Raw genomic sequence first — 12,423 nt, 5'->3', positions numbered from 1 at the left:
TGACAAACCAATTAGCGGAGCTATTTCTGCGTAATGAACGACCATAACCCATTTGTCAGATACACCCAGGTTCATAAAACTGAATGAAAATGAACTTAGCGTGCTTCTTTATAGGGTCTTATAAGCACCTGTAAGTCTCTCCATACCCCGCTGCCACCTTCTGCGCCGTAAATCCCCCGGCGTGCTCCGAAAATGAGCTACACGCAAAGAACCTTTCAGGCTCATAACAGGAACAACAAAATAATTAACAGAAAGCAGTCCTAAATAATTTGCTACATGCTTGTTCCTGCTCTTGTTTTACATTCCCTTATTAATTTTTTTTTTCTTTCTCCCCTCCGCATCCTTCTGAAACAGTGTCAGACTGGAACAGCCTGCCTCCTCCCAGATGGTGCTATCATTAAACCTCGCTTTGGGCCTGACTACTCTTGTACACACAGTGAATACAAAGTGCCAACTGGGGGAAAATATTGCCAATCATAATGAAGAATGATATCTAAGGCGTGCCAGGAAACATTGATTTGGGTAATAATGACGCAGTAATAGCAGACATTAGTGGGCTTAGGCCCATATGGGCTCACAGGATTATATTTATGAAGGTTGCAGCCGTTTCGGCGTCGTTCACCTCTGACATGAAGAATGTAACGCGTTTTCTTTGGTGCTATATTTGCGCTAGCCGTGATGGAAATGAACGCGTCTGCTTGAAGGTAGCGAAAATGAGAACCTCCATCATAAAAGCAATGTTTGTATGAAGATTATCTGGAGGTAAAACGGTTCTGCGTAAAGTATTCAGAGGCCAAAGACAGTCAACAAAACATAAGCTTTTTTTTAATATAAATTATGTTTAAGTGGTTTCAGATCAAGCATTAGTTCAGCCAAAGACGCCAAGTTAAAAGCAATCGGGTCATATTTTTTTTCTATTACAACCACACATGATTTTATTGTAATTTATCTTGCTTAGCAATAACTTTAATATGAAATATTTAAATGAAAGTAGAAATATATTATTGTAGGTTGGGAGTCTCAGATTTTTTTTATTTTTATCGCAAGACTCAGTTTCTTGACTTTTTGGGTGGAATATTTTCTGTTTTGTTTGGTCTATAAAATGTTTTTAGTCCATACTCACCGGCACAAATGAGACATTACTTGGAAAACTCTAACTCTAATTATCCAAGTTTACCAAGTGGACGTGCCCAAGGCTGTTTTCATTAAAAAGTTGCTGTGTTTTGTGACCCAACTTAGTATTGCAAAGAGAAAAATGCTTTGTGTTGGAACATTTTTCACTTAAAAAGATGGGAATTTGAAAATTTCCTAATCAGCTTCATTTGGTATCAGTCTTGAAGTGTTTATATTAGCTTGTAGTCGAGGGTCACAGGAACGGCTGCAAACATCCTGAACACCTTTCTTCAACAGTTAGCTAGCTAAATGTCAAGCTAAAACCTTTCTTATTAATTCCTTGCTATTGCTACTTTTTATTTCTGTCATTACAAAAACTACAAACAGCTTTATCCTAATTGCCTGAATGCTTGGTAGCTTGCTATCAAGCTAGCAAAACTACTAGCTAAATATTACCAGCAAAACTAGCGAAGAACTTCAAATTGTTGCTAATTTGTATCTAAGCTAACTTAAACCATGTAAAGACCATCATTCTGGCTTTAATATTCAAAACTATATATTTCGATGAATCCTGGTCCGTCCTTTGAGGTAAAATACATGGAAAAATAAAGTTTACATGTACATAAACAATAGCTGCAAGCTAGCAATTAGCAAGTAAAACATAAATGGTCTAGATTTATGAATAAGATTTGAGAATAATATCTTCCATCGCCACTTACATAGATTTTAATACATTTTTAGGCATTGTAGGTGTTTTGGGAGTTTGATGATCTCCAATACAAAAGGTATAACACAAATGGCAAAGAGAAACATCATTAATAATACAAGCAGCCGTTGTTTTTTATCAATCTGGGAAAATTATAAGGTAATTTAAAGATTTGGTTTGAGAAAATCACACACGCCTGAAATCCCTCATGCTAATTGTCAAGCACAGTGATGGAGGAGTGATTATCTGGGGTTATTTTATAGCCAGAGGCCTTCAGCACCGTGTGATATATTTTCTCATTACATTAGCGCATGTCTAATATTTCGTCATACAAATAAGAGGATCATCACACGCGGTACAGAAAATTACAGAATGGCTGATTATGAAACAAATCGAGGTTGTGACGATCTAGTCAAAGTTCACACTTCAACCTGATTGATATCCTGTGGAGGCACATGAGAGCTTTGAAAGGAACTGAAGCAATCCTGTGTTCCTCAGCAAAAAAGAGCTATTGAATCCTGGTGTTTACTTAGTCTTCCCATGACTTTATAATGCAGGCTAATAGCATTTTAATAGCAGCCTGCAGATCTCTTTAAATCAAAAAAAGATAAAACGGCGCTCATAAAAAGAAAAAAACAAAACAAACATTGTTTTTCTCCTTTTACAAATTGGCAGGAAGACACTCAGCACAGGCCACGGCGTCCACTGGGACTGCCAGTGTGGAGCGCCGCTTTTCCCTTTCCTCTATTCATCTGGTCGAGGAAAAGCGCCGCTGCTCTTTTCTAACCGTGCGGTGAACCCGCACCAGCTTAACCTTCACAGCCGAGTGCGAGGAGTTCGAAACCACGACCGGCAGTCGTGAGAAGCGGGTCCCGCAAAACCATCTGCTTCGCCACGCCGCCTAGAAACACAGAGCAGCCCGAGTCGACACGGAAGCTAATGGGATGATATTTAGCCTTTAAAGTGGATAATTGCAGCCAATTGCAGACCCGCTCGCTGCTTGGGTCTTTGCGTGCCGTCTGAAACCCAGCAGCGATGCGCCTCAGTTAACTCGCACTCATTTTTCCCCCCCTCTTCCTCTGCATCGCTTCATTTGCTCTCCTCCTTCTCTATCTCTGTGCTTGCTCTCCCCAAGGCATCCCTCTTTCATTTTGCATCTCTTTGTCCCCATCTGTCTTTTCTGCCTCCTCTCCCTCAGTGTGTTTTGCCTGCCATTGTTTCATCTCCTGTCTCAAACACGTTTTTTTGTTTTTTTTTGTCTGTTTCTGTTGCAGTGGTCCTACGGATTCTACCTCACTCACAACCAGGGCCAGAACGGCTTTGAGTTTTTCTTCAAGACCAAAGAGCTGAAAAAGAAGTGGCTGGAGCAGTTCGGCATGGCCATGTGAGTGTGCTTTTTCTGTGCAAGTGCTTTGACACGATGGTCTCACGTCACGACACGTCGCTCACCCTGTTATTCTGGTCCGCCTGTAACTAAGGGATGACAAAAATGAAAGTGACACAAAGGGGAGTCGGCCGGGAGACACGCTCATACCGAACATTGCATTCAGACAGATGAATCTCTCGCCGCGTGTTGTCGAACTGCATCGACCGGTTCTTGTCCTGGACCGGGTCCAAACGCCACAAAAGTGACTGATTCCAAAAGTAAACAATAGGTGAAAGAAACAATAATCTGCACTTCAGCTGTAGAGCCGAGGCAGATCCAGTTTACCACTTTGTTCCGTTTTCCAAAGAAAAGCCCAATCTGTGGTTCTTGGGCTTTCTTTCTAAAACAAATCCAATGTGAACGACGGCATTAACTTCGAACAGATCAAATGCAGCAGAATTAGCCTGCACTTGCATATGGGCAGGTAACACAGGTGAACCTTGTCTGTACATACTACTGACAGACACTACTAGCAGGCAACAGTTTATTATTCCAGGCGCAGACATGCACCTTGTCAGTAACTTTCCCAGGATTACACCATCTGTTGTTGACAAGCACTACAATCCCCCCCCCCCTTCGCTATTATTGTCCTTGCGACAGAATGTACAGAAAGGAGTAGGAGTATTATTTGTGCAGCCATGTCTGGGTGAACAGCATGTTAATGCAAATGATATATATTCACTGTTCGGTCTCTGTTCGGTGTGAATACTTAAGGAATTGTCGGGTGTCGATCCAAATTGATCCAAACTTCCTTTCCTTCAGTGTTTGTTTAGTTCTTTTCCGATGTCGTTAACTTTATCTCTCCAAGTCTTGTTTAGGCTTGGGTAGCTCATTATTTGCTCGCATACTTTAAATGGAGAGTAGATGGGTTTAAAAGTAAGGTTTTGAGAAGTGTTGATTAGTTTCCTTACTTGCACTTGAAACAGCTCCACTGCTGTAAGTTTGTAGAAAAATGAAGGAATCCTAAAGTCTGCTGTAATTCGCTAATTAATGAAATCAATCATTGTTCCCTTCAATAGCAACAATTAGCCATTTAAGCTTACTTTGAAGTGACATTTTAGCTGCATGTTGTGAGAAAACCAACTAGTTTATTAGTTGTTGTAAATGATTATGTATAGAGGGCAAGATTTTTAGCTGCTTCCATTCACTTCTATTGTATTCAATAACAAAGCAGGCTATCCTTTTGACACAGTTGTTGGGAGAAATAGAACTGCCAGGGGAAAAATGGATGTTTCTAACCCATCTGATAAGGTTACTGAGCTTAAACCACAGAATAACAGAAAAAGAAAAATTAAAGGTAAAATCCTAGTCCTTGCTGATAACTGAGGTACGCGTTATTAATAATTTATCTTGTTGCTACTTCTAGTTATGAAACGGGTCTACTGGCATCCAAAATAGGTGCAGGAAAACGAAATGAGCGAAATAACATTTTATAAGTAACAAAAAAAGCTCTTAGAGGAAGTGAGGATGAAGAAGCTGAAGTGTTGATGTGAGACTGAGAAAACAGGAGCTATATGATTTAGCTCGTGAGGCTAAATTAACAAGCTGCAGGAACAGAGAGGTGTTGCAGAACAATCACATGTTCTCTCTCACGCTCTTCATTTTCAGACCAGCTGACGTTTGGAGCATTTAGTCACATAACACGTGGATTTCTCTAAAAGAGAAGTCACACCGGTTTAACATTTCTTCTTTGAAGAAGACACAGTGTTGTCTTGACAAGAAGATATTTTATCAGTACTGAAAAAAATGACCAATTTAAATGTTTTACAAGACTTAGACTGTGTTTAAAAATGTGTAATCTGTGTAGAATATTACCAGATTTTACTAAAGTGTTTGTTCTTGATTTATTCTCATCATCTGAGTGATTTCACATTAAATCAATTTTAGAGTTTGAACAAATTATCCAAATTAGCTGTGTAGTCCAAACTCAATAAAAATTTTTTTTTAAAAACTCAGCGCAGCGCTAATAAAAACTGAACTTCACTGTCATTAGTAGTTAGTAACATTTCTCTCATGTTGTCGACAATTACTTTGTACTTTCCTTAAAGTAAATACTTTTATAACTGAATGTTGTTGAGAAATAATCTTTATTAGTTAACTTGAACTCAGGAACTGGAATCAAACTTCTCTGTTGAGCATCTTTTAGTTCCAAGTTGGTGCTAACTACCATTAGCATCAAAAGCTAACAATGTTTCTCTCTATCCTATGTGCTCAAACTCATGTCCACATGTAGACATTTTTCAGCACATAACTTAATAAGATGCAAACCATCAAAATTGCTAGCTTACGAATGACACCAGTCACTTTTACCAGCATTAGAAGCCATGTTGAATACTAAACACAGAGCTACTTGCCAGCATTCAGTTGAAATCCTGGCTACAGGAGGCGTTATGTTGTATTTCTTCTTCTGTTGTTTTATGGTGGCTGGCAGCCCATATGTGGTGGTGCATTGCCACCACCTATAAAACTGGATTGTGGGCAGAAGAAACAGAAAGAAAACAACAACAACAAAAACAAAGACCATTGCTGCTTAATAATTCATCTTCGTATTAAATCAAACTCATATTAAGTCTGTATTTTTATTTTTTTAAATAACTTAATTTGAGTTTTTAATTTACTGACCTCACTGCTAAAATGTTTTCAGTTGTAAATTTAATATACATTTTCCATCTTGAGAGATTCATTAAAACCAGCGTGTCGTCTGTGTTGGACTATACATCTTTTGAATGCAGTAATATGAGGTTATCACAGCTGGATAGCACTTCACAAAATATATCTTGCCATTTTATAAAAGACAGTCTTAATGTAGTTGGTCATTTTTAAGGGGCAGCTGGTTTCTGAAGTTTAGTTGCACCTGTATCATTACACAGAGAAATATAAGCCAAGTTGACAGAAAAAGGAAGGCTGAAAGAACTTTATTTGGTCGTAAAAATGGCAACTATGTGGATCAAAAGCATTTTCCATCATGGCCACATTCGTCCTATTTTCCACAGAAAAGGTCAGTTTGACTAATTATTCCAGCATCCAGGAAAGCAGCTGCACATATGTAAGACGGTCAGATCATGCCTGGATACCGGAACTGCAAAAAGTCTTATTTGTGAAAACCTGGACATTTCTTTCCTCTCTTTCTCACTTACTCTCTTTCTTTCTTTCCTTCCTTCTTCCTTTCTTTCTTTCTTTCTTTCTTTCCTTCTTTCTTTCTTTCTTTCTTTCTTTCTTTCTTTCTTTCTTTCTTTCTTTCTTTCTTTCTTTCTTTCTTTCTTTCTTTCTTTCTTTCTTTCTTTAGAAAGAGAGAGAGAGCTCTTTCTCTCTCTCTCTCTCTCTCTCCCTCTCTCTCTCTTTGTCTTCATCCTTTCTGCACGCTGCACAGACACACTTGCTTCCTTGTCCCCAGGGGTGGAGGAAGCCTCTTGTGTTCATTTTGGGAGCAGACCTCGCCTGTCTACTCACAATCCTCCCCTTCCCACTTCAAAGAAGCGTATCGGTTGAAATGCTGCCGCAGCTGCGGAAGAGTTTGTCTGCCGCAATTAGAAGTAAAAGGGGGGGGAAAAAACAAAAACAAAGTGTTGCTCTCTGCTTTCAAATTTGACATCTTTATCCAGCAACCTGACAGTTTGCAGCACTGAAACAAACCGACTTACCAAGCACAAGGTTTTTTTTGTTCATTCCGTTAAAAAACTTTTTTTTTTTTATATACATATTTGAGCTTTCCTAAAGCGGACTAGTTTTATGAGACGTTTAACATTTATGCCTTTGCTCCTTTTTTTTCTTAGATCAAACATCCGTCCTGAGAACGCAACCAACAATTTCCACGAGTTCCGGATGCACACCTTTGAGAGAATCACCTCCTGCAACTCTTGCCACATGCTGCTGAGGTAAGAGGCTCGCCACGCTACACACGCATGCACACCAAAGAAGAGACGAAGCCGGGGCGGCACAAAACATCATCAGACACAAAGGCACTTTAAAACCGCCGTCACTCAAGACCTTCAAAAAAAGGCCTCGACTCTTCCCTCCCCGTTCCTCTCCAGTGTACCCCAACAATCCATTCGCCGCTTCGCCTTTCTCTCTCTCTCCTTCCTCGGCTTTGCCGATACAGAACTCCTTTTGAGCTCGCTGAATTCTATCGGCGACCCAGAGGACTGCGCCCGGCGGTCTCTCCCCGCAGCAGGGACGACTGAGTGGTTTCACCTACAGAAGACAGGCAGCAAGAAAAAATGTCTGTCACACTCCGGCACTTCTTCAAGGCGACGGATGGAGAATGGGGACGAGATTATTGCTGTGTAACAGAGAGGGAGGCGATGGAAAGAGGCTGTTTCCTTTTCTTTTCTTTTCTTTCCTATTCTTTTCTATTCAGTGTACTTGTAGCTTTTCTTGCCCATTACTTTTTTCATACTAGCTGGTAAAAAAAAATCTGGAAAAGCTGCTTGGATCAGTTTGAAGAGATTTAGCTTCTCACTTGCCACTTAATTGGGTTGGATATATTTAGATTAGATATCAACATGTAATGTTCCATACAAAATCAATAATGGCCTAAGTTATTGTTTGCCAAAAGTGTTTTTTTTTGCTGAAATCAACTACTAGCAAGAAGGAGGTGGTGATTTTTATTTTTTTATTTTTGCCAAAATCCTTTCTGGCAACAAATAACTTTGGGATTTATTTTAGGAAGGTGACGATATGAAGTTGAGCTTGTAAACATTTAGTCAAAATGCTGTGTGTGTCAGACTACCAGCATTGCACATCAACACGTTGCTCATAGTGGCAACATGTCGTAGGAGCTCTGTTGCGTAAATGTGTCCTGATTTGTTCTTTTTTGTAGACCTTTTTTTCATAATTGTTTTAGTGGAGAAATTTAATGTTCGGACAGTTATTCTCTCTCTCTCGTTTCGGATGCTGGGCAACTTGAAGGATTTTTGCTCTTACTCGTTTACTTTTGAGCAACTCTTATGGTGCGTAACCCATGGCAACGAGATGTTGTTTTTACAACTGGGAGCAGCTGATTAGCATCTCAAAAGCTGAAGTGATACGCAAAGTACAAACCCAAATACCAGAGGAGTTGAAATGGAGACTTAATGGGTGCAGAGCTGAAGAAACCATCTTTCCCATTTATTAAAATAGGTAAGACTCCAAAGTTGCCCTTCTTTCTAACCCTATGCCCAGACACCGATTTAAGGAGGGACAGCAAAAACAAATGAGGTGGATCAGCAGAGTTTGCCCAATAATTGAGACATGTCACTGTCGAAATATTGTCTCTGCTGTCTGGACATTCAGCTGTTGGCATGTCAGACTACCACACAGCAACAGTCTTCAGTCAGAGGTCTCTTCAGACTGGTTGCGAGACCGACTGCTACCTGTCCACGTCATTGCCAGCTGAAACAATTCGAGTTACAATAACATTTGACTTCCATTTGAGGTGGATAAAGTACTTCTGAATTGAATTTAAATTGAATTATGGTAGGAGCAGCATCATGCTGAGGGGATGTTTTTTTTTTGTTTTGTTTTTTGCCAGGGAATGGAAACTGGCTATTGATGACTGGAGATGGATATTGATGACTAAAATTGCTCTACCTTCTAGACCAATTCTAGAAGGTAGAGCTACAAGAACTAGATCTAAGCATATTTATGATGAAGAGCACCATGAAGAGAGTAGAGCACCATGCGTAAGCAGTCTTCCCTCCGGTGTTTTATTGCTGCGCTCATCTGAATTCCCCACCCACATCACAAAATCCAGAGTTATTGTTTCGACAGCTGATTTAATATTCACTCACCTCTTCAGACGGAGCCTCTCTTAAATCTGTTTTAGAGGCTCTTAGGACAGGCTCGAGTCACACTTTTGCTTTTATTTGTTTTGGGTAGAAAGTTGGGCAGTAGAAAGATTATTCCCTAATAGAATATGTGCTGTGGTTCAAAGAAAAGGGTTCAGAAACCTTGACGATATTTACTGACATGCTACGCTGCAGGAAAAGTTCAGGAGAGCTCTGGTTTCACCACCTGACTTGAATGAATAATCTGAGGGAAATATTAGGTTGTGTTTGTGAGTTCCAACCCAGATTTGGATCACGACTCATTACAGCGTCAGGCTGATTTTAAATGTAACGCCTGGACAAGAAGAAGAACATTTTCCTGTGGATTTAAGCTTCAAATTCAAATTCAGTTTGAATGATTCCTAAAGGTCCATGGTGAAAAAAAAACATCAGATTTTACAAGCGCTGGGCTTTTAATGCGACTTTTCCCAGAATGCTGCGGGGTTAGCATTTTGAGACTTTTTGAAACGTCGGTGCCTCGTCAGTATAGCAGTCGGTACTTCTGATTCTGTTTCTATATGAGATTTTTATTTCGCATATGGTGTCGATTCACAAATCTCACCTCAAGGCACAATGCAAGTCGAGCCTCTCCAGCTCATATCAAAATGTGTAGTAATCAGTTCGAAATAAATTTAATTCATATCAATACAAATAATTCAGTTTAGTTACAAGAAGATGTTACTGTCATCATGAGATGCCAATTAGTAAAATTTATACCCGCATTCCGTTTTATTAAGAGAAAAATTACATTATGTATATCTAGAAATATCACCTATTTGTGACAAATATAAACCCAACTATCTTCATCTAGTTGTGCCTGGTTACTTTATCTATGTACGCTGAGAAACGGGGAAATTACTTAATGGCAGCAGTGGGTCAAATAATCACAGAAGAGTCAAATTAGAAGTATCTGGTAACAGAAGGGGTGTGCATAAGACTGACATGACGCTGTCTTAATAGCACCTGGTGTGAACATGAAGGAGTCTTCATAAAGGCTTATGATTGTTCGGTAAATAATGACACTTTTAATGCAAATTTTCCGTTGAAGCCTGGCATTAAAAGTCCATTAAAAGTGTCAACTTTGCATTGACAGTGCAATTATTTACCAAATAATGCAAAGCTGACACTTTTAATGGACTTTTAATGCAACTGTTTGAGCAACTTTGCATTAAAAGTGCCATTGTTTACCGAATGACACTTCATGACGACATTCATGAAGACTCTTTTGTGTATGTGCATGTGTATCGATGATCTTGACGATGGCATTTGACAAAATATAATGTTTACATGTTTCACAATCGGGGACTGTTTTTATGATGTAAAGTATTTTGAACTGCCTTGTTGTTCAAAACAACAAGCGCCGAGACGCTTGTTTGAATTTGCCCTTTGACTTTTATTTGTATAAAAGTCAAGTTTATACAAATAAACTTGACTTTCACACAATATCAGGAGCAATTTTACGAAACCATCGAGCCATTAATGCTTTCTATAGGAAGTAAAAACGATAAATATTTGTGTTCGGAAGCTTCCGAGGATCACAGGGGGCCAGAAACGGTGCTTAATTAAGGTCGGATGGAGCAAAACATCGTAATTTAACACATAAGCCATGTTCTTTTTTGTTCCAAAGCAGCAGCTCACAGATAACGATTTAAACTTTTCTTTTAGAGAGATTAAATAGATAATTAGCCAGAGCGCAGGACTTACTTTTTGTCATTTATTAGGGGGCTTCTGGAGTTGTTATGCAAAACAAAAAGGGTTAATTGCACTGTTTTTACTCCAAAGGTTTAACGGTGCTAACTGATGCGTGAAAGTTTCAGAGGTTTGTTGGGGAACATTAACGCAGGGTGTGCACTGTAAAATGTAAATATTTTATTCCACTTGAAATAAAACAAAAGTAACTTACAAGCAACTTTTGAGCAAGAGGAGCTTGTTTAAAGTCAATAATTCCTTATTATTGATAAAACACTTGTTCCACTCCCAAATCTTCTTAGTTTTAACATAGGAAAAATGTCAGCTTTATAACAACTAGCACTTTTTAAATCAGTATTAAAAGATTATTGACTTTAAAAAGTTCATATCTTACTAAAAAGTTACTCGTAAATAATTTTTTTATTATTATTTCCAAGTATTTTACAGAAAATACTTGGTGAGATTTTGTGTTTTTGCGCAACATTCCAAGCTTGCAGTAGTTCTTTTTGGGGAGGGATGGATGACGCTAAGGTTCCGGCTAAATGCGGTTTTATAAACTCAGAAGCTGAATCCACACACTTTCGAGATTCATATTTGTCTGAATTAAAAAAAAAAAAACGTGAGAATTTGAACTTTATCCCGAGGAAATCTACCTGACGGCTCAATCGCAGCCCAAAAAACGGCACCAGCCGGAGCGGCGCGGTGCTGCACCTCTAAACAAGAGGAATTAACTTTCCAGGCTGTTTCACAGCCCGTCTCCTTAAACCTGACAGAGAGTGCTGCACGGTGCTAAATCCTACATCCACCCTCCTGCCTAAGTGTGCTGAAAGCTGTTTACTCTTTCTGCATGATCATCTGCTGCTGCTCTCCTGTCTCTGCAGGGGGGTCTTTTACCAGGGCTACCTGTGCTCCAAGTGTGGCTTAGGTGCCCATAAAGAATGCCTGGGACGCTTTGGCTGCTGCGGAAAAACAGGTAAGTCATCCTCTCACATCCCCGCTTACTTTCTGGGGAGCCTCTTAAACTGAATTGTATAACCCGAAGTGCAGTTTTATTGCAGAACACGAGAGCAGTAACACGTTCCACATAAAACTGTGGTGTGAAAATAAGAACTTTATATCTGCCTTTTTTTTTCTAAACTAAGGTTCAAATATTTTATCGTTTTGTTTTTTTTTTAGCGTGTAACATAGATATTTATTCTGCAGCTTCTCTGCTTCCCTAGGTGTTTTTGTGTGTGTGTGTGTGTGTGTGTGTGTTTGAAAGGTAACGTCACTCTCTGTCGCTGCATATAGCTCCCGATGCCTGACAATACTTTTACAGAGGAGTTTTCTAAAACTTTTCATTACGTCCCTGTGTGTCTGTCACTCGGCTCCCTGTGCAGGCACAATGACAGCTTTGTGCGAGGTGGAGGGAACACTTCAGACAAAAACCAAAGAGAAAAACAGGCCTTCAGAAACCAGCTTAGCATGTCCGCCGAGCCAGTTTTTACGTGAGGCAGCGTGTCTGTGACAGGAAGAGCTGAAAACTGAAACTATTTTATTACTTTTTTATTTATTTTTAGCTCCTTAAAGTGCCCAGTTGTGTTTTTGCGACATTTTCTTTTTATTTTGCTCTTGGGCTGAGCCCTTATAGTACGACGGTGATGCAGCTCGTCGCACTCTTCACCACTGTGCATTTGGGTTCCCCG

The 12,423-nt window shown here is 39.5% G+C and overlaps 1 protein-coding gene across 6 annotated transcripts in view; it reads left to right on the top strand.

Annotated features, from left to right (window-relative positions):
- vav3a (vav 3 guanine nucleotide exchange factor a) overlaps positions 1-12,423 on the top strand; it is a 103,275-nt gene that overhangs the window by 66,007 nt on the left and 24,845 nt on the right. For all 6 annotated transcript variants that reach the window (XM_008438367.3, XM_017301931.2, XM_008438368.3 and 3 more), the window contains 3 exons: positions 3,094-3,203; positions 7,019-7,120; positions 11,620-11,711. In XM_008438367.3, the coding sequence (XP_008436589.2) occupies positions 3,094-3,203; positions 7,019-7,120; positions 11,620-11,711 (304 nt within the window). The remainder of the gene's footprint in view (positions 1-3,093; positions 3,204-7,018; positions 7,121-11,619; positions 11,712-12,423) is intronic.

This window comes from Poecilia reticulata, chromosome 20 (genome assembly GCF_904066995.2).
Source record: "Poecilia reticulata chromosome 20, P_reticulata-male-v2, whole genome shotgun sequence".
NCBI classification, from domain to species: Eukaryota; Metazoa; Chordata; class Actinopteri; order Cyprinodontiformes; family Poeciliidae; genus Poecilia; species Poecilia reticulata.
Note: the sequence above shows the minus strand (reverse complement) of the source record. Positions and strands in the feature narration are given on the sequence as shown.